Below are 23,096 nucleotides of genomic sequence, written 5' to 3'. Positions count from 1 at the left end.
ACGCTTATTATAAATAATACATTTGAAGGTTGCACATAGATATATCGGATAGAGAGAGAAAGATGTTTACATTGTTTACATTTTCATTTTTGATATTTGGTGTTTGAAAAATATCGGCACAATTGAAAATTCCATTAAAGGTGCTGTAAGTGATTTTAGCCGCTCTACTTCCACGAGACTGAGCCGTTGGATTAGCCACGCCCCCTCTTTCCAAAACCCCTCAATACAAAGATAACAAATGAGCTTTATTGAGGCCGACATTGTGTTTAAAACAACAGCAGAAAAATAGCGCCCTCAACAGGCAACTGTTATGAACAACATGCCATAAAAATGGCATTAAGTCTCAATAATTCGCTGCAACTACAATACAAGCAGAACACGCTAAATGATTGACAAGTCGAAAGCGTCATTGTCCACAGACCGCGGACACATTTTTATTTGCGGTTTACAGAGTCCAGTGCTGTCACAGAGACCTGTGAGATATCTCAAAACACTTATTTCATTCATATCTTTCAGGGAGGAGAAACAGTTTACAGCACTTTTAATGTACGTCTATAGAATTTGGGGGATTTTTGAACACCCGCTCTGCAAAAACTCCTAGCAACCCGAGTCAAAACAGCCCAAAGGCCTGTGCCAAGTCTGTTAATGTAACATGACAGCTCTAGTGTGAGTTACATTCATCATCTTTGTCACGGTTTAAGATATTTTGGAAAAACATTCAATCATATCTGTATAATACCAGTATGTTGACTTTGTTAAACCAACATAAACAAGGACGGCAGTTGACTTTACTATGGCAGATGATCTGAATACCTAGAGAGCAGAATGGGTGATTGCAGATATAATGCTTACTGTAAATATAGAAATGTAATCACAGAAAAATACATGAAATTGAATGAACAATATTTTACACAAGATTTACTCAAAATACACTTAAAGTGTTTGAAAGCAGAATGTTCATTATCCATTGACAAGGCTGTAGGTATATTCTGGAACTAAGACGTGAGGGTTAATTAACTGGTTCTGTTAATACAATCAAAATAAAATGTTTCAGTCAGGTCGGTATATCGATATCGGTCTGTCATTCGTCTCAATGCATTTGAAATATTTTCTGTTCTCGAAGATTACACTACCAGTGAACAGTTTGGATTAGAGATAAACATATATTGGTTTTACCGATTGATCAGTGCCGATAGCTGGTTCGTGGAACTATCGTTATCGGCAGGGGCGTAGTTTCCATGGGGGATGGGGGGCAAGCAACCCCCCAATAATCAAAACAAGCAAGTGCAACCCCCAATATCTATACCATGATCAATGGAAACATGTAAATGCTTCACGTTGCAACCCACCCAGTGTTCAAGCCAAATCTACACCCTTGATTATCGTCAAAAGTCTATGCCGATAGTTTATTTATTTCCTAATTTGGAACGGCCAATTCCCAATGAGCTCTTAGTCCTCGTGGTGGCGTAGTGACTCGCCTCAATCCGGGTGGCGGAGGACGAATCTCAGTTGCCTCCACATCTGAGACGGTCAATCCGCGCATCTTATCACGTGGCTTGTTGAGCGCGTTACCGCGTAGACGTAGCGCGTGTGAAGGCTTCACGCTATTCTCCGCGGCATCCACGCACAACTCACCACGTGCCCCGCCGAGAGCGATAACCACATTATAGCGACCATGAGGAGGTTACCCCATGTGACTCTACCCTCCCTAGCAACCAGGCCAATTTGGTTGCTAAGGAGACCTGGCTGGAGTCACTCAGCACACCCTGGGTTTGTATGCGCGACTCCAGGGGTGATAGTCAGCATCAATACTCGCTGAGATTTTCACTTTTTTTGTGGTTATTATTAGTGCCTCTATGTCTGATCCTGTCATAGTAAAGACAACAACATTTTTGTAACATTCTACAATATCAATTTTGAAAACTATCAGACAAATAATCGGTTATCGGCTTTCCCCACCACTGTAGTTATCGGTATCGGCAAAATCCACTATCATTTGACCTCTAGTTTGTATACACCTTCTCTTTCTTAAATAATACTATTAATAATAAATAATAGTGAAGCCATCAAATAGATGTTAAAACACAAGTTTAGTTAACACCTGTAGTGTATGTCAGAGTTTTACAACTATGGTGTTGGTTAGATGGGAAACATGAGTCAGAAAGATAAGAACATAATACTTTATCAGGAAAAAGTATTTCGCTGAGTTGCTTTTCAGTGTCTGTCAAATAAATGACCCACAGGTGAATCCCTTTGCTGAATCATCAACACACACAAAACTGTGCTGATATCTAATACTGACTCATACAGTCACACAAGAATTCAAAAAGCTTTGTTATTGTTATTCGTGCAGATTTTTTTGGTTGTGTATTTATAAAAAAGGAAGTCATTTACTGCTGATTCACTGTGGTTCATGGTATGTACAGTATCAGCAGACTATCAGCTGACACACAACCACGACACTTTATTACCAGCTCAGTTTGGCTTTTATTGTGATGTGAGACGGGTGTGTTCTGTTTAACTGCAGGGTTCAATGAGGGGGACGCTGGTACTCATCTGTCAGGCTCTGCTGTGGCCTGCCGTTTCAGGTATGTCTGACGTAGATTCAGGGGTGTAGATTCCAGGGGATGGGGGTTAACCCCATCAATAATCAAAACAAGCAAGTACAACCCCCAAACCCACCCCAATATTTATACCATGATCAATGGAAACATGTAAATGCTTCTAGCTGCAAACCCCTATGTATAAAAAATGTATACATAGTCACATTCTTTTGTTATTTATTGTTGTTGCTGTTAAAATGGTCTCTGTAAATGTGTGATATTTCTCTGCGATTCTGACTTGTTGTCTGTCTCTTTTCTCCCATCAGCTCTGTTTAGAGTGGAGGTAGAGGAGAGAGCGTATGAGGCAGAAATACACAGAGACATCAACCTAGGGTGTAGATTCTCCACAGTTAAAACAAACACAGACCTTTCTGTCATATGGCGACGAGTCGAGCCGAAGCCAGATGTGGACGTGTATCGGCTGGAGAGAGGCAGAGTAAACCACAACTACACGAGTGCTGTGTTCAAAGAGCGTGCACAACTGATTCAAGATCTGCTGAATAACAACCGCGCAGTGCTGCGCTTGACGAAACTCAGGATAAAGGATTCGGGCACATATCAGTGTATTGTGAAATACGGGGATGAAGGAGACTACAAACACGTCACACTCAATGTTACAGGTGCGTTACTTCTTTAAACAAACAACCTGATCAGTTGGACAATAGCAGTACATAATATGCTGTATTCAGTTAGTTGTAAGCTAATGTTCCATTCCTGACATAGCCATGGTCAGCTGACAACGTTTATTAGGTGCATATTGAACAAAGATTGGCTAGAAATCCAATATTTCTTGGCCAAATATTAAATGGTAACTGCTGTAACGAGTTCTGGCAATTTGGAACAGTTCTGCTGATGTGAAAGTTGTAGCCCGATGTTCGATTGTGTGATACAGTTAGGGTTGGGAGAGAACCATCCTGTTTTAATAAAATAACTGAACCGAATGATGTTCATGACTTGCGGTTTTGTCAATGGCTCTAGAAAATGTATTTTTGCATCGATGTGGAAAGACACATCGTACTAAAATTCTTGGACGGTGTTTCCTACGCTACCACTGACAGCGTGACGAGTGTCGTCTGATCCCGAAACAAATTAATCTAACAATCTTTCTTTTGAAACTATAGCACGAAACATACAGCACAACCAGTTTAGTCCAATTCCCCAACAGCTGACTCCAACAATCTGATTCTTTTTAATCTAAAATGACTCCAATGAGTCCGATTCCCAAACAGATGACTCCTTCAAGTACGATTCCCAAACAAATGACTCCTACGAGTCCGATTCCCAAACAAATGACTCCTACGAGTCCGATTCCCAAAGAAATGACTCCTACAAGTACGATTCCCAAACAAATGACTCCTACGAGTCTGATTCCCAAACAAATGACTCTTAGAAGTCTGATTCCTGAACAAATGACTCCTACGAGTCTGATTCCCAAACAAATGACTCCAATGAGTCCGATTCCCAAACAAATGACTCCTACAAGTACGATTCCCAAACAAATGACTCCAACGAGTCCGATTCCCAAACAAATGACTCCTAGAAGTACGATTCCCAAACAAATGACTCCTAAGAGTCTGATTCCCAAACAAATGACTCCTAAAAGTCCGATTCTCAAACAAATGACTCCTATGAGTCTGATTCCCAAACAAATGACTCCTACGAGTCTGATTCCCAAACAAATGACTCCTACAAGTACGATTCCCAAACAAATGACTCCAATGAGTCCGATTCCCAAACAAATGACTCCTACAAGTACGATTCCCAAACAAATGACTCCAATGAGTCTGATTCCCAAACAAATGACTCCTAGAAGTACGATTCCCAAACAAATGACTGCTAGAAGTTTGATTCCTAAACAAATGACTCCAACGAGTCCGATTCCCAAACAAATGACTCCTACGAGTCTGATTCCATACAAATGACTCCTAGAAGTCTGATTCCTAAACAAATGATTCCTACGAGTCTGATTCCCAAACAAATGACTCTTACGAGTCTGATTCCCATACAAATTATGCTTACGAGTGCATACTGTGCACAATAAACACTACAAAAATAGTATGCTAGTATGCTATTCTGAACATACAGTAATCAAAGTGTTTTAAACAATCCTGAACACTTCATATGACTCTAAAACCTTCACCAGAATCTCTTCAGGATAATGTTTATTGTTTCTTTGTTTCCAGCGCCTTATTCTCCAATACAGAAAACTGTCAGACAAACCGGGCGAGATGAAGTCGAGCTCTCCTGTGAGACTAAAGGTTACCCCTCACCTCAGGTCATCTGGAGCGATGGACAAAACACAAAACTTACAGAGAGAATCAACAGCTCTACACGATTTACTGATGAAGATCTCATCAACGTCCTCAGCAAGCTGATGGTGAAACGAGACCTGGTCAACAACTACACCTGCGCCTTCCTCATGAAGGGTGAAATCAGAAAGACGGCCACCTTCAGTATCCCAGGTGAGTTTCTGCCCATCAAGCCTTTTGCCAGACATTAGTTTGTCTTTGTGTGTGTCTAAGAGTGTGCACTCTTTCACACACACACACACACACACACACACACACACACACACACACACACACATGTTGTGTTTCCATGTTTTATGGGGACTTTCCATAGACATAATGGTTTTTATACTGTACAAACTTTATATTCTATCCCCTAAACCTAACCCTACCCCTAAACCTAACCCTCACAGAAAACATTCTGCATTTTTACATTTTCAAAAAACATAATTTAGTATGATTCACACATACACCCACTCTCACACACACACGCACACACACACACACACACACACACACTCACACATACACCCACTCTCACACACACACGCACACACACACACACACACACACACACTCACACACACACACACACACTCACACACACACACACGCACACACACACACACACTCACACATACACCCACTCTCACACACACACGCACACACACACACACACACACTCACACATACACCCACTCTCACACACACACGCACACACACACACACACACACACCCACTCTCACACACACACACACACACACTCACACATACACCCACTCTCACACACACACACACACACACACACACACATACACACACGCACACACACTCCCACTCTCACACACACACACACACACACACACACACACACACCCACTCACACACACACACACACACACACACACACACACACACACACACTCACACATACACCCACTCTCACACACACACACACACACACACACACACATGGCAGGACATGAAGGACTTTTAGAATTATATTTTAGAATTATTATTATTATTTTTATTATTTACACACTTTGATTCAGCAGAATCACACATTTTGTGCTTATGGTGACTTACAGTTTTGTAAAGCTGTTTAACATGAACGTTTTCTCGTTTGACAGATGAAATCTCTCCTGACGGCTCTAATCAGTCTTATGTGTGGATCGGAGCTGTGGTGGTTGTGCTTTTGGCCATTGCCTTCGCCTCTGTGGTTCTGCATATGAGGAAAAACGGTACTTTTCTTTACATTTCAGTTGATTTCATTACTTGTTTACTGCAACAACAAAAAAACAGTACTTTCACTTTTCCTTAAAAAAACACCAAAGTATTTCAATGTTATTTTAGAAAAAGTATTTGCCCCAAAGGTATTTGAACACTGAAGTCACACTTAAAATAACTGAATGTCATCGTACTATAACAACATATTAAACCAAGTGGCATTTGTTTGAACGATTGCACAAGCAGACTAAAAGTATTGTGACATTTTGTGACTGTCTTATGTTGATATTGCAATGCTGATAGTGAATGGTTGATTGGGGAACTGATTTAAACATCTACTAAATATCACCAAGACACCAGGTGATTCAAAGTCAATGAGTAAGAATTACTCGGACAAGTTAGATCCAAGGAAAGCTGAGCAATACTATGGTACATGACTATAGTAACCTTATAATTACATGTAACAAACTTCCCTGGTAATCTCTGTACACTAGCACATGAAGGATTGTTTACATTGCAAATTATTCCATGAATATCGCCGTTAAACGTGGGCGTTGCTGAGGAGGACTTTACCTCACCACCCACAGGGGAGACCCTTCAGCCATCCCTGGCGCTCCCAGTCACACCAGCTCCACATGTCAACGAGCAAACCCCCATGCCAGCCACTTCCCCAGAACCCACACGGTCAACCTCGTCTGCCCGGAGGAGGAGGAGAAGACGGGCTTCCGCCTCCCGGCCCACGCCTGTCCCGGTCTGTGAGCCAGACCCCTCGCCTGTCACCGTGAGCGAGCCAGAGCCTACGCATGTCACGGTGAGCGAGCCTGCGCCCACGCATGCCGCGGCCAACCAGCCAGAGCCTGATGCCTCAGACGTCAGTGAGCCAGCGCCGGTAGCCTCAAGCATCAATGAGCCAGTGCCTATAGCCTCGACCGTCCCTGAGCCAGTGCCTGTAGCCTCGACCGTCCCTGAGCCAGTGCCTGTAGCCTCGACCGTCCCTGAGCCAGTGCCTGTAGCCTCGACCGTCCCTGAGCCAGCGCCTGAAGCCTCGACCGTCCCTGAGCCAGCGCCTGAAGCCTCGACCGTCCAAGAGCCAGCGCCAGTAGCCGTGACCGTCCAAGAGCCAGTGCCGGCAGCCATGACCGTCCAAGAGCCAGTGCCGGCAGCCATGACCGTCCAAGAGCCAGTGCCAGTAGCCATGACCGTCCAAGAGCCAGTGCCAGTAGCCATGACCGTCCTAGAGCCAGTGCCTGTAGCCTCGACCGTCCCTGAGCCAGCACCTGAAGCCTCGACCGTCCAAGGGCCAGCGCCAGTAGCCGTGACCGTCCAAGAGCCAGTGCCGGCAGCCATGACAGTCCAAGAGCCAGTGCCGGCAGCCATGACCGTCCAAGAGCCAGTGCCGGCAGCCATGACCGTCCAAGAGCCAGTGCCAGTAGCCATGACCGTCCAAGAGCCAGTGCCAGTAGCCATGACCGTCCAAGAGCCAGTGCCAGTAGCCATGACCGTCCTAGAGCCAGTGCCTGTAGCCTCGACCGTCCCTGAGCCAGCACCTGAAGCCTCGACCGTCCAAGGGCCAGCGCCAGTAGCCGTGACCGTCCAAGAGCCAGCGCCAGTAGCCGTGACCGTCCAAGAGCCAGTGCCGGCAGCCATGACAGTCCAAGAGCCAGTGCCAGTAGCCATGACCGTCCAAGAGCCAGTGCCGGCAGCCATGACAGTCCAAGAGCCAGTGCCGGCAGCCATGACCGTCCAAGAGCCAGTGCCGGCAGCCATGACCGTCCAAGAGCCAGTGCCAGTAGCCATGACCGTCCAAGAGCCAGTGCCAGTAGCCATGACCGTCCAAGAGCCAGTGCCAGTAGCCATGACCGTCCTAGAGCCAGTGCCTGTAGCCTCGACCGTCCCTGAGCCAGCACCTGAAGCCTCGACCGTCCAAGGGCCAGCGCCAGTAGCCGTGACCGTCCAAGAGCCAGCGCCAGTAGCCGTGACCGTCCAAGAGCCAGTGCCGGCAGCCATGACAGTCCAAGAGCCAGTGCCAGTAGCCATGACCGTCCAAGAGCCAGTGCCAGTAGCCATGACCGTCCAAGAGCCAGCACCCCCCGAGCTTTCCAGAGCTCCGCCTTCCAAGCTTTACAGAGCTCCGCCTCCTGAGCTTTCCAGAGCTCCGCCCTCCGAGCTTTCCAGAGCTCCGCCTCCCGAGCTTTCCAGAGCCCCTTCCCCCGAGCCTCCCAGGGTTCCACCTCCCAAGTCTCTCGAGCCTCCCCGGGCTCCACCCCTCAAGTCTCTCAAGTCTTCCAGAGCTCCGCCCCTCAAGCCTCCTACGGCTCTGCCTCCAGAGCCTCCTGAGCCTCCTACGGCTCCGCCTCCAGAGCCTTCTGAGCCTTCCACGGCTCCGCCTCCCGAGCCTCCTAGGGCTCTTCTCCCCGAGCCTCCTACGGCTCCGCCTCCAGAGCCTACTATGGCTCTGCTCCCAGAGACTCCAGAACCTTCTAGAGCTCCGCCTCCCGAGCCTCCTACGGCTCCGCCTCCCGAGCCTCCTACAGCTCTGCCTCCAGAGACTCCCGAGCCTTCCTCGGCTCCGCCTCCTAGGCCTTCCTCGGCTCCGCCTCCTACGGCTCTACTCCCCGAGCCTCCTATGGCTCCATCTCCAGAGCCTCCTATGGCTCTGCTCCCAGAGACTCCAGAACCTTCTAGAGCTCCGCCTCCCGAGCCTCCTACGGCGCCACCTTCCTCGGCTCCACCTCCTGAGCCTCCCTCGGCCCCACCGCCAGAGCCTTCCAGGCCTCCGCCACTAGAGCCTCCTACGGCGCCACCTCCATCAGCTCCGCCTCCTGATCTTCCAGAGCCTCCCTCAGCTCCGCCTCCTGAGCCTCCAGAGCCTCCCTCAGCTCCGCCTCCTGAGCTTCCAGAGCCTCCCTCAGCTCCGCCTCCAGAGCCTCCCTCAGCTACGCCTCCTGAGCTTCCAGAGCCTCCCTCAGCTCCGCCTCCTGAGCTTCCAGAGCCTCCCTCAGCTCCGCCTCCAGAGCCTCCCTCAGCTACGCCTCCTGAGCTTCCAGAGCCTCCCTCAGCTCCGCCTCCTGAGCTTCCAGAGCCTCCCTCAGCTCTGCCTCCTGAGCTTCCAGAGCCTCCCCCAGCTCCGCCCCCTGAGCTTCCAGAGCCTCCCTCAGCTCCGCCTCCTGAGCCTCCCTCAGCTCCGCCTCCTGAGCTTCCAGAGCCTCCCTCAGCTCCGCTTCCTGAGCTTCCAGAGCCTCCCTCAGCTCCGCCTCCTGAGCTTCCAGAGCCCTTCTCAGTTTCGCCCCCGGGACCTGTCCCTATCCTGAGGCTGCCTCCCAGGCCTCTTGGACCCGTCCCTGTCCGATGGCCACCTCCCAGGCCCCCTGAACCGGTCCCTCTGTGCCCCCCGGGACTGCCTAATTGGCCCCGTGTACTGTCTCCTTTCCCTTTGTGCCCCCGTGGACTGTATAATTTCCCCTTGTTGCCCCCCTTGGACTTCCTGCCTGCCCTCTGTGCCCCCTTGGACTTCCTTCTGCCCCTCATTGCCCCCTGGACTGCCTGTCTGCCCCGGTGCCTTCATTGTGTTTTTCTATGGTTTTTGTCTTGGGTTTTGTTTTTGGTTTGGATCGTCTGGGATCCGATCCTTAGATGGGGGGCTATGTAACGTATGACCTTGTCCTGTTTTTCTGTTTCCCCTTTGTCTTCCATTTTGATACTTTCGTCACTCCATAGTTTTCACTTTTGAACCTTCTGTACCTCCATAGTCTTGTTAGCCATCGTGTTCATTGTTCATTGTTCTCACCTGTCCTCGTTAGTTTCTCATTGGTTTCTGTTCATCACCTTATCATGTTATTTTGAGTTCTGTTTGTTCATTGGTCCCTTCTTGTATTTATACCCTGCCTTTTCGTTCAGTCACTGTCGATCGTTGTTTGTTGTTATGAATGTTAGTTTATGTTGTAAGCCTGCTCTGTGTTTCCTGCCCTTGTGCTCTGTTCATGTTTATTTCCCCATCGCGGGTGTTCCTTTGTGTTTGTTTAATTAATAAATATACTGCGTTTGGATCCTCAACCTTGTCTCCCTCGTTGTCCCTGCTAATTCGTAACAATACATTTAAAATTCAGCGATTTTCACAATAGTGTAGCTTTTCTAGTTACGAGCTACATTTTACAATGAGCAGCACTCAAGTGTAACCAAACTCTTCATTTGTCACTTTATATTGTGAATGTAGTGATGGAGCCTTGGCGTAATCCAATACAGTCATCTAAACCTGTGATATCCAAATCATTTAAGTGTAAATGAATCGGTTAAAATAAACGGTTCTGTTATATTTAGCGAGTAGCTTTGGGAACTCTGATTCATTTAAGTGAGTCGGCTCTTACGGACAGTTCGTGTAAATGAAACGGTTAAAATAAACTGTTCTGTTATATTTAGCGTTGGGAACTCCGATTCATTTGAGTGAGTTGGCTCTTATGGACAGTTCGTGTAAATGAATCGGGTTAAAATAAACGGTTCTGTTATATTTAGCGACTAGCATTGGGAACTCCGATTCATTTAAGTGAGTCGGCTCTTACGGACAGTTCGTGTAAATGAATCGGTTAAAATAAACGGTTCTGTTATATTTAGCGTTGGGAACTCTGATTAATTTGAGTGAGTCGGCTCTTATGGACAGTTCGTGTAAATGAATCGGTTAAAATAAACGGTTCTGTTATATTTAGTGACTAGCATTGGGAACTCCAATTCATTTAAGTGAGTCGGCTCTTACGGACAGTTCGTGTAAATGAATCGGTTAAAATAAACGGTTCTGTTATATTTAGCGACTAGCGTTGGGAACTCCGATTCATTTGAGTGAGTCGGCTCTTATGGACAGTTCGTGTAAATGAATCGGTTAAAATAAACGGTTCTGTTATATTTAGCGAGTAGCTTTGGGAACTCTGATTAATTTAAGTGAGTCGGCTCTTACGGACAGTTCATGTAAATGAATTGGTTAAAATAAACGGTTCTGTTATATTTAGCGTTGGGAACTCTGATTCATTTGAGTGAGTCGGCTCTTATGGACAGTTCGTGTAAATTAATCGGTTAAAATAAACGGTTCTGTTATATTTAGCGTTGGGAACTCTGATTAATTTAAGTGAGTCGGCTCTTACGGACAGTTCGTGTAAATGAATCGGTTAAAATAAACGGTTCTGTTATATTTAGCGTTGGGAACTCCGATTCATTTGAGTGAGTCGGCTCTTACGGACAGTTCGTGTAAATTAATTGGTTAAAATAAATGAGTCCATTATATTTAGCATTGGGAACTCTGATTCATTTTAGTGAGTTGCTTCTTTTGGACAGTTCATACAAATGAATCGGTTAAAATAAATGATTCTGTTATATTTAGCTCTGGTTTTATTAGTGTCGATTAAGTATTAATGTATGTTAAGTTTAGTAATTTAAAACTAATTCAATTAACCATGGTTTTACTCCAGTGATACTGTAACATCAGTATAGTAACCATGGGTTACTAGTAGCTAACTACTTTTTTTAAAGAGCACGCTGAGTGTAGTTTAACTTACTTAAGTTATGAGTAGCTTGTAACTTGGGAAGCTACAGTTTAAATGCAGCTTTCCCAACAGAACTGGGAAAATAGTGATTGTTTTCTAACAGGTTTCCCGAAAACTCCTCTCCCATCAGCCATTAGCCTGTTTTCATCAGTGCTACAGTTTGTATTTTAAAAAGTATCTGATTGTTTATTGGACAATGGGCTTTCAGTCAATGCATTTTTGTCTCACCTGGAAGTCTGGTGATCATTTAGGGTGAACTATCCCGTAAGTAAATGCACTGTTTAGTAATAGTTTGAGATTGAGAAGCAGCTTTTAGGAGCAACATCAGAGACACCAAAATAATAAAAGTACACATTTTGCCATTGATAAGTGCAGATCTGTGCTAACCCACCTATCACTGTTAAGGTGCCTTAATATGTCAACAGCTGATAAGTGATTACCATGCAAAAATGCTCTTTCACTTCATCTTTTGGTGTTTAACCAAGGGTGAATTCCAATTATAAGCACAAACAATTGCACGTGACATCTGTCACTATCTGTTCTCAGGTCAGAAAACAAGAAGAAATGAGTCGACTAAATGTTGTTTGCCGTTGCCGCTCCCATCTCCTGCTACAAACGCTGACTGTGAGTGTTTTAATTTTATGTAATTACTTCAAATCCCACCACGGTATTTGTGCTGACTCAGTGTTCTTATAGACTTAGAAAGTGACTGTAAAGTCATTTGAGACAATGAGGTACTTCATTACTTAAATCATCAGCATGGAAGTGGCACAACTCATACAGCTCATGCGCCATATTCCAAGTCTTTTGAAGCCATATGATAGCATTTTGTCTCATTACCAAGCATAGATTTTCAGTGAATAACAGATTAAATTTTGGTCTGTACATCATGAAATGCTACTGTATGACTTCAGAAGGCTTGGAATATAGTGGAAAGGTTGTATGACATGAGAGTGAGTAAATAATGACCGAATTTTCATTTTTTGGTTTATCACTATTCTATACAATATATAGGTTTTTACATACTGAAGAATATTTCTATCTAATTCAATGTTTTGGTTCCTTCTTTCACAGCATTAATGACAGTAGACGAAAATAGACCAGATACATGTGGCACAATTTTAGAAGGTAATATTTGAAGTGTTATTCATTTAATAAACATTTTCACTATTCAGTTTGATGGAATTCTGTTATGAATTGGTTAAAATATTTTTTGAGTGGACTTTTATTATTACCATTGTTTTCAAAATGGGGGTCTGGGTATCTCAGCGAGTATTGACGCTGACTATCATGCCTGGAGTCATGAGTTTAAATCCAGGGCGTGTTGAGTGACTCCAGCCGGGTCTCCTTAGCAACCAAATTGTCCCGGTTGCTAGGGACGGTAGAGTCACATGGGGTAACCCCCTTGTGCTATAATTTGGTTGTCGCTCTCGGTGGGGCGTGTGGCGAGTTGAGTGTGGATGCTGCGGAGACTAGCGTGAAGCCTCCGCGCATGCTAAGTCTCCACGGTAACGCGCTCAACAAGTCACGTGATAAGATGCGTAGATTGACGGTCTCAGACGCGGAGGCAACCGAGATTCGTCACAATGCCACCACGAGGACTTAGAGCGCATTGGGAATTGGGCATTCCAAAAATAAATCTATTCATATGCAATTATTTGCTTATAAATTTCATTTTTATGTCATTTTAAATCTTACAATTTTCATAAAAAATCAATAATTAATCACTAGTTTAGTAAAAACGTTAGTATCTATATTTTTAGATCAGTGTCAGTACTCTCGATACAAAATCAGTACCAAAAGTACTGATACTTTAAGATCGATTCTTTCATATAAACATACTGTGCAGTTTATAAATGTATATTTCATGTAAAGTTGATTTAATACAAATGTTAGGTAAATTATTAAACAAGTAATCCACTTCAAATTACTTACTACTTTTCTAAAAAATATATAATCAGATTACTTTACTGATTACTTCATTGACAAACATTTCCTTGTTTTTCTGCTCAACAAATATAAAATAATGTCTATTTTCTCCTTGTTCATTGCCGCACATCCTCCAGCTGTCACAGAAACAAACAGACGTGCATATGAACGGACAAATTCACATTTTAATTGTATTAGAAATTAGAAATATTTGTAACCCAAGTAATGTACTTAAAAGTAATTACGTCCATTGAAAGTCAGTAATTAGATAATGTAATGAGTTACACTACTTGTTGTGCCTAAAAGTAATTAGATTATAGTAACTAGTTATTTTGTAATCTAAATACCCTCAACACTGTTTAATGTACAGCACAGCATTCACCGGTTACTAAAGTTTTCCTCTGGGTTGCCACAACTATGATTAAATAAATTAGGGAAGGTGAAGCTGTTTTTCCACAGAACAGCTCAACACAAAAACACATTACTCACTCATAGATTAACACGGCACAATAAAACAAACCACACTAGGCCACATATGACACACACTGTAAATAAGTTCCATGTTAAACCACATCATCTCTACCTCTTGTTTCCAGAGAAGGACAATCTCTGAATATTGCATCCGTTCTGCCGGATAAGAGACAAACTATCCTTCTGTTGGGAGAGCCAGGCAGCAGCAAAACCACCGTAGCCCAAATAATGTCCTTCTGCTGGGCTCAGAGTATCACGACAGACCCCTTCAACATTCACGACTCCATCTGGTCATGCTGCAGACTGTAATGAAGCACGAGGAGATTTTACCAAGTGATCAAATCAAGCATTACTGATGAAAACATTTAGATGAGTATGATCTGAAAGAGACGCTTTTGGGCTTCTGGACGGTTATCGAGAGAGAAACACAGACTTGGAGGAAACTGAGGTTTTGGGATGTCCCATCCAGGCGAGTGACCAACCTCAGAGAACAGAGTGAGGACAGTTTTTGCAACTTATTCGAGACCAGAAAAGTTTGGATTATGAACTTCACTAGATGGACAAATAGAAAATCATTTCATGTTTGTACAGACTTTGATCCTGAAAGTTTATTTTTTTACGTTGCTATATTGATACATGTGCACATAAATGTTTGTATTCAAAAGTCTTTTATCAGTCCAAAAAATATTTCTGCCTATTTTGAAGATTTACACATTTCAATTTCATAACAAAATTCAATAATCATCACTGAAAACAATGGAAATAGTAAAAGTTCACTCAAAAAATATTTCTGCTTCTTCATAACAAAATTCCATCAAATTAAATTGTGACATTTTTAACTAAATTAAATTAATACAAATATGTATAAAATTACAATTAATTTGATGGAATTGTTTTTATAAAACTGAAATGCGTAAATCCTGAAACTATTTCTTTTGTGAGTGTGTGTATGTGAGTTTGAGTGTGTGTTTGTGTGGGCGTGTGAGTGTGTGTGTGTGTGTGTGTGTGTGTGTGTGTGTGTGTGTGCGTGTTTTTGTGATTTACGAGGACAATTTTGTAAGTTACAAATTAGTAATCACAAGGGTATTATGCTATAAATGTGATTTATGAGGACATTTGTAGTGTCCCCATAATTCAAATCGCTTATAAATCATACTAAACAATGTTTTATTGAAAATGTAAAAATGCAGAAGGTTTTCTGTGAGGGTTAGGTTTAGGAGTTGTGTTAGGTTTAGGGGATAGAATCTATAGTTTGTACAGTATAAAAGTCATTATGTCTATGGAAAGTCCTCATAATGAACATGTGTGTGTGTGAGCATGTGTGAGTGTGTGTGTGTGTGTGTGTGTGTGTGTGTGTGTGCATGTGTGTGTGTGCGAGTGTGTGTTTGTGCGGGTGTGTGTATGTTTGTGTGTGAGTGAGTGAGTGTGTGTGTGTGTGTGTGTGTGTGTGTGTTTATGCGGGTGTGTGAGTGTGAGTGTGTGTGTGTGTGTGTGTGTATCCTTGACTTGTTTTGCAGTAAAATATTGTAAAAACAAATAGAACTGGATGATATTAAGACTTGTTTTCAGAACATATATGTTAAAATACATTTATTGTCTTGTTTTAAGCATAAATCGAATTCACTTTATTAAGGTTTATACTTAAAGCATGAAAAATCAACTTGTCAATGAGCTAAGAAAAACATAATGCAAGATAAAGTCTTTTGCACTTTACATAATTTTGTCTTGTTTTGAAGATTGATTTCAAAAATTGATTTGGAAATGATCTTTGCAGTGTAATCAATGTTATCATCTGACAGTAGATCAAATTCAGTTGTATTTATCAAAGACCAAGTATAGGAAAAGTGAAACGAAAACTTGATAATAAAACATTATTGCTACATACTTGTTATATAACAGTAATACATACCTGTGGTTTAACTGTTACAGGAATAAAGCAGGTTAGGTTAAACAAGCAATTTGTCATACAGATTTCAACAACTTCTACAGTGGTGTACTGCCAAACTCTCACAGTGCCTGGAGTAGTAAATGTGCTAGCGCAGAAGAAAGAGACAAAGATGTTTTGTGTGTGTGTGTGTGTGTGTGTGTGTGTGTGTGTGTGTGTGTACAGTAAGTACAAGTTAAGTTCAATAGTAAGTGCAGTTAGTGTGGGGTGGTTAAGTGCTCGTGGGACAGATGTGTTTTCAGCTGGTTCTTGAATGTTGAGAAGGTAACAGCAGATCGTGTAGAGATTGGAAGCTCACACCAGAGAGGAACAGAGAAAGCGAACGATCATGAAATAGACTTTGAGCCTCTTGTTCATGTGGGCGCTGCTTGTTCATAGACCGCAGAGAGTGAGTTGGAGCATAGACATGTAGAAGTGCACTGAAGTAAGAGGGTGCGGCTCAATTGGCTGTCCTGAAGGCCAGATTCAAATCCTTGAATTTGATGCGGGCAGCTACAGGTAGCCAGTGGAGTAAAATCAAGAGAGGGGTGACATGAGCCCTCAAGAGCTGATTGAAGACCAGATATGCTGCTGCGTTCTAGATCATCTGCAGTGGCTTAACTGTGTTAGCGGCCAGCCAACAGAACATTGCAGTAGTCCAGTCTTGAAATGCCCAGAGCTTGTGCCAGGAGCTGTGCAGCATATTCAGACAGGAAAGGTCTGATTTTCCAGATGTTGTAAAGCACGAATCTGATTGGGCGGTTGTTGAGATGTGGCCAAATTAAGCTGGTAATCTACCACCATTTGAGCTATTCTGGTTGGTGTTAGTTGAACTAAGATGAATGATGAAGTTGTGGTCAACAGATGGGATGGCTGGAATCACAAGGTTGAGCTGAAGGTGTCGTTCCTTCATCCAGGCCGAAATATCTGAGAGGCAGGCCCAGATACGAGCTGAGACAGTGGGGTCATCCGGCTGGAACGACAGGTAGAGCTGTGAATCACCTGCGTAGCAGTGGTAGGAATAGCCATGTGCCTCAATAATCGTCCGAGTGATGTTGTGTACATCGAGAAGAGGAGGGGTCCAAGCACTGATCCTTGAGGCACACCAGTGGTCAGCTGGTGTGACTGGGGCACCTCTCCTCTCCAGGAGACCTTGAAAGATCTGCCAATGAGGAATGATTCAACCCATCCAAGTGTAGCTCCTGTGAGCAGGAGGATTACTGTGTTGAAGGCAGCAGACAAATTCATTGAGTCGCCCAATCAGTGGGAGAAAGATAACAGGAGGAGACGGGGATGCCAGAGAGAGAGACTCACAAAGCAGTGTTTGTCTGCATGCTTTTGTTATGTTTCAGTTCAGTGTTTTATGTTGCATTAAAGTCTTTTTGATTGTTAATCCGGTTACTGCTCCCTCCTTTCCCGATGAATGAGAGGCTTGTCTGCCACAGTAAGATTGATGGAGAGGCAGCTTGCATAAGATGGGATGGGGTCAAGTAGACAGGTGGTAGGACGTTAGAAAGAAGCACTTTGGAGACCTCAGGAGAGAAAGAGGAAAACAGAGGATGGGATGTAGGAAGAGAGTAGCTGTGGGTGTTAGGTGTAGAGAACTGGCTGCTGTCAGTACGTGGCAAAGTCATCAGCAGTAAGAGAAGTAGTAGGATGGTGGAGGAAGATAGAGAAGAGATGAGAAAGTTGGAAATAGTTTACGGGAATCTGAAGCGTTACTGATCTTGTTCTGGTAATAATCAATTTGAGCAGCAGAAACTGGCCTGGAGGTGAGAGAACTTCATGTTGAGCAAAGAGCATTTGTAGCTTCATTTAAATCAAGTGAAAAGAAACGGTTAGTGGAGGGAAGGGACACAGAGACAATGGAAGAGAAGGGAGTGGGTGAGAGAGAGCGAAGGTCAAATGAGGTCAGAAGAGCTTCTTGAGGTTTGTCCAGGTGGATGTTAAGGTCCCGAAGGACCACCAGCAGGGTGCCATCCTCAGGGAATGAGGACATCAATACATCTAAATGACCTGGGGGGCGATAGATGACCAAAAAGTGTTTTATTTGCAGGATTAGTGGCAGTAATGGCATGATATTCAAAAGTTGTGTTATTGCAGAGAGATGAGAGTGGAGTTTACATCACATTGTCATTACTAACTAACTGTTTAGACTGAACATCAGATAAATCCGCTTGTAAATGTTTTACACTTGACTGCACTTTACTGTATATAGTTTTTTTAGTTTTTTAATTTGTTGATAGTATGTCATGATTTTGATAAAAACTGCAAGTGTAAACTTTTGTACTTGTTAACAGTATATTAAAAGTGTTATTTTTTTAATAAAATGCGTTCAAAGTGCTTTGCAGCTGATTTTATGGAGTTACAAGAGCTTTGCAGAATGTCTGTTCTTGCATTCTCAAATACTGCCTGCCTTGTGTTTGTTTCACTTTCATTATGGTTTGATACTCAACAGGATTAACTTCCATTTCTGAGAAATAACACTCAGCTTTAACTGGCAGTGAAAAAGGGGAAGCCTGTGTTTCCCGCAATGGGATGCCCAAAATAAAATAATAATAAAACGAAAGTATTCTGGATGCAATGTATCAGCTATAACACAAGTGCAGAAAGTTGACCTTCTCAAACTATTATGACACAAAGCAAGAATGAAAAGTCAAAAAGCATTTGAGCAAAGGTAAAAGCTTTTAATAACAGCAACAGATCGACCAATATCTTTATTGATCACAGATTGAAAAAAGCAACATATTTGTAAAGTGTAAAACAAATCCCGACCTCATACACAGACTGTGAGAAGTAACAATGTGCAGATTCAACTTTAAATAGTTGATCAAAGGAATTTTGTCATTCATTTTGAAAGTTAAGCTAAATTAACATCATTTGTGGCATAATGTTACCACAAAAAAACATACAAACTAATTACGACTCACCGCTTGTTTATTTACAGATCATGGTAACAGTAAGGCACTCACTGTCCGTAAACAATAAAGTAAACATTATGTGTGTTAACATGATTTATTAGATTTTTTTGCACTTTAGTTGCTTACTAATCTTACTGTGTATAGTTATATCCAATACCAGTATTATAGGGTGTTGTTGCCATGGCAATGGAATTGTCACATTGGATATAACTTTACACAGATATGGTTAGTAAGTGATTTTATCACACTAAAATCATGTTTACACACGTATTGTTTACGTTTTGTGGCTATGCTTTTGTAACAGAGCATATTGTAATGCCCTACAAACTTTAATGGGGTATTAAAACCAACAAAATTCAAGAAACAAACAAGTAGAAACTTGTACGTTAAAATCACTTGGTTGCATAAGTGTGCACACCCTTTTAAAACGGGACATGTGACTCTGTTTTGAATTAACCAATCACATTCAAACTCTTACTCAGAAGTAATTATAATCCTCCAGTCATCTATAGCTCAGCTGTTTCTGAAGGGCATCTTCTTGGTTGTATCTTCATGGTCCGCTAAGGACTTACAAAGGATGTGCGGGATCTCATTGTGAACAGGAACCAATCAGGAGAGAGGTACAAAAGAACGTCCAAAACATTACATGTGCCATGGAACATCGTGAAGGCCATCATCAACAAGTGGAGAAAATGGGGCACCACAATGGCATTCCAAAGAACAGGGCGCCCATCAAAATGGTAAATGGTCTGCACTTATATAGCGCCTTTTTAACCTTAGCTGTATTCAAAGCGCTTTACACTGTGACTCATTCACCCATTCACTCACACATTCACACACCAATGATGGGAGAGATGCCATGCAAGGTGCTAGCCTGCCATTGGGAGCAACTTGGGGTTCATTGTCTTGTCCAAGGACACTTTGGCATGTGAAGTTCTATGAGCCGGGAATCGAACCGCCAACCCTGTGATTAGCAGCCAACCTGCTCTAATACATGACCATGTAGCAAAAAGTTAGTCTGATGAAACCAAGATAGAACTTCTTCGCCATAATTTTAAAAGGTATGATTGGCGCAGAAAAAAAAACCACTCATCACCCAAACAATGCCATACCCCTGGGGAAGCATGGTGGTGGAAGCATCATACTGTGGGGCTGCTTCTCTTCAGTGGGACTGGGGCACTAGTCAAGATAGAAGGAATCATGGGTAGCGCCAAATACCAGCCGATTTAAGTCAAATCTATGTCAACTAAGGAATGGATTCAGAAGAAGATCATGGTTTTGGAATGGCACAGTCAGAGCCCAAACCTAAATCCAGTCGGACACTTGTGAAATGACTTGAAAAGGGGTGTGAACAGGAAATCCCTTCGTAATTTGATCTGGAGCTTTTTTGCAGGGATGAGTGGGAAAAAATGGACATATCAAGATGCGCTAAGTTGATAGACTTGCTGTACTAAAAGCAAAAGATGCTTGAATTTTCATAAAAATTGGGGGGCAAAAAGCTGTGCCGTTTTGTGGTCCGTTTTGCATAACACAGCGGCTCATTGTTGCTTATCGCAGCCCATTCTGCACTTTCTCAGCCGAACCAGCGGCCCGCTCGGTTCTCACGATGGTCATTCCACCCCTGATTGGCCCAAAATTGTGTCGGCCCACCGGGAAAATGCCCGGTATACCAGATTACCAGTCCAGCCCTGAGAGTAACAAACGCATCCCCTAAATTGTGTGTGTTGCCAAAAGAGATTCACAGTATTAATAACAACAAAAAATCTCATTACTGTAACACGACCAAATCTTTTACATTTAAATTTATAATTTTAATTAAAAGATTTACACATTTCAATTTCATAACAAGTAATATTTAATCAAACAAAACAAACAAATATAAAAAAATATATATTTTTACTCTAAAAGTTACTCTAAAAAAGTAATTAATTACTAACTACTAATTACATCTTCTACAGTGTAATTAGATTACTGTACTAATTACTCTGTCTGAAAAGTAATTGCATTACTTATAATTAATTACTTTCTAAAACCCTCATCAACCTCAACCAGATGAAAAATACAAGGATAGACATGAAACTGTTCTTTTAATTAGTTCAAATAAATCATATAAAATCAGATTAATTATTCATGAACTCGCCAAAGAATTTAAAGGGGCAGCGCAACACATTAGACGATTTTAAATTCACTATTGTTTTATACAAAATTATTCTATAGTCTATATACAGTATTTAACGCAATTACATCAGAAATGACTGTAATTTAATTACTGATAAATTAGGAGTAATTCCTTACTTTCCCAATGAAAAAGTAGTTTAATTACAGTAATTAATTACTTAGTAATGCATTACACGCCACACTGGCTGGAAGTTATAAACAATACACATGCACATAATACAAAATAACACACATGCAATGTGCATTTTGAGATATTACAAAAAACACCTTTAAAGTTACAAGGTTAAAATATATCAGAAACTCATTTGTATGTTGTTGATCCCACATGTAGCCAATCTTGTTATGTGTAAACACCCAAGAATAAAACAATTCAATCAAACTGATTCTACTGAATAATGTATAATGTAATGTTTGTGCATCTTATTTTATAAATAACTTCCATTATATACGTTTGACTTGTAATGTGTTGTATAAGTAGATATTGCTTTTGTAACATTACTTAAAGAGCACTTATAATATGATCACATCAAATCGCCAGTTTACACTAAACAGCACTTACTGTATATGATTAACTTTATTAACTTCTGCTGGTGAAACTGGATGTTGCTTGTGTTATAATGCATTAAACTCTAAAGAACAACTATGAATAGGGGAAGTCTTATAATGTATTATAACTGTAGTTATATAAGATAAGTTATAACTTATTATAAGGTGTATTATGAGACATTATGAATGCAGTATGATGCATGTATTATGCCTTTTACAATGCATTATATTGAAAATGTTACCAAAATGTCTTAATTGTTTCTTTTGAGTAATTTGAATAGACCCAGGGCTGGACTGGTAATCTGGCATACCGGGCATTTTCCCGGTGGGCCGACGCACTTTGGGGCCGTTCAGGGGTGGACTGGCCATCGGGAGAACCGAACGGGCCGGTGGGTCGGTGTGACGGCCCAGGTGGAGTCCGCACAAGAGCGGTAATGTTGTGTCATCGCTCCCACGCACACACATTCATTTACACAGACATTAATTTATTCATTTCAGAATCCTTAAGTTTCTTTCCTTATTTTGTCATTCACATTTATTTGTTTAGTATAATGGGACAATAACTACACGGAACAAACAACATCCACTAATTCTTTATTGTTAAGTTTACATTTACAACACATTTTTATTTACTTTGTTACTGATTTGAAGTGCACGCAAATTAGTTACATTGTATCTGTCACTTATATTTGTCTCTATTTTGAGTTTAAGTTTACGGTGACCTTCAGGCATGGTCCACTGCAGCCGTATCCTGGCGTGGGGAAAGCGACGGCCGTATCCTGGCGCGATGAGAATTAGAGTCCGGGCAGGAACGGAGATTTAAGGGTTATTAGTTCCGCCGGACATACCATTGCTGGGAGTGGTCCGGGGAGGAAGGAATGTTAATATCTTTTATTAATTGATTTCTTTAGTTGTACGTTTGTGGTATTTGACTGCATTTTGCTTGCTTAATTTTATTTACTATATATTTCTATTTTTGTCCTGATTTTGATTTATGTAAGGTTGTATGTTGAATGAGTAGTTAAATTGTTTTCCCTCTTAATTTGTAATGGGCCCATCCTTTCCTTTATAAGCTGTTGCTTTGTTCATTTCAGAGGTCAGCTTTAGTTTGTTTGGTTGTTTGTTTAATTGGTTCCGGATTTCATTTTCTGTTTGTTTATTTTTGTTGTAAGAAGTTTATGAGTTGTAAAGTTGTTTTTTCTTTTTGGGTTCAAATAAACCCCATTTTTTCATTACAAAGCTGGTGTTCCTTGTTCCTGACTTCTCGGTCCCTCACAGTCGGCCACAAATCGGTCCGAATGGGCCGCGATAATCTAAAATGAGCCGTGTTATGAAGAACTGACCACAAAACGGCGCCGCAATATGCGGAAAAGAACAGCGACGTACACGGGACATTTTCTTGACAGTTCTCGTTAACCGATGTGCACAGCCAATGTTGCACTTTTGGTTTAAGTGTTATTGGGTAAAATGATATTTATTA

The 23,096-nt window shown here is 42.2% G+C and overlaps 1 protein-coding gene across 2 annotated transcripts in view; it reads left to right on the top strand.

Moving 5' to 3' along the window:
• The window catches only part of LOC127627840 (programmed cell death 1 ligand 1-like), a 25,754-nt gene extending 3,843 nt beyond the window's left edge, over positions 1-21,911 (top strand). The window contains exons 2-9 of one of the 2 annotated variants that reach the window (XR_007968574.1): positions 2,528-2,588; positions 2,870-3,223; positions 4,787-5,065; positions 6,023-6,133; positions 12,194-12,271; positions 12,722-12,775; positions 19,495-19,632; positions 21,886-21,911. Coding sequence is in view for 1 of the 2 variants with exons in the window: in XM_052104435.1 (XP_051960395.1) it covers positions 2,528-2,588; positions 2,870-3,223; positions 4,787-5,065; positions 6,023-6,133; positions 12,194-12,271; positions 12,722-12,775; positions 14,173-14,189 (954 nt within the window). In the remaining variant the exon portion in view is untranslated. Of the gene's footprint in view, positions 1-2,527; positions 2,589-2,869; positions 3,224-4,786; positions 5,066-6,022; positions 6,134-12,193; positions 12,272-12,721; positions 12,776-14,172; positions 14,321-19,494; positions 19,633-21,885 lie in introns of those variants that run through there. The other variant, XM_052104435.1, reaches the window with a different exon arrangement.
• The last annotated feature ends 1,185 nt before the right edge of the window (positions 21,912-23,096 follow it).

Source organism: Xyrauchen texanus, chromosome 34 (assembly GCF_025860055.1).
Source record: "Xyrauchen texanus isolate HMW12.3.18 chromosome 34, RBS_HiC_50CHRs, whole genome shotgun sequence".
NCBI lineage: Eukaryota > Metazoa > Chordata > Actinopteri > Cypriniformes > Catostomidae > Xyrauchen > Xyrauchen texanus.
Note: the sequence above shows the minus strand (reverse complement) of the source record. Positions and strands in the feature narration are given on the sequence as shown.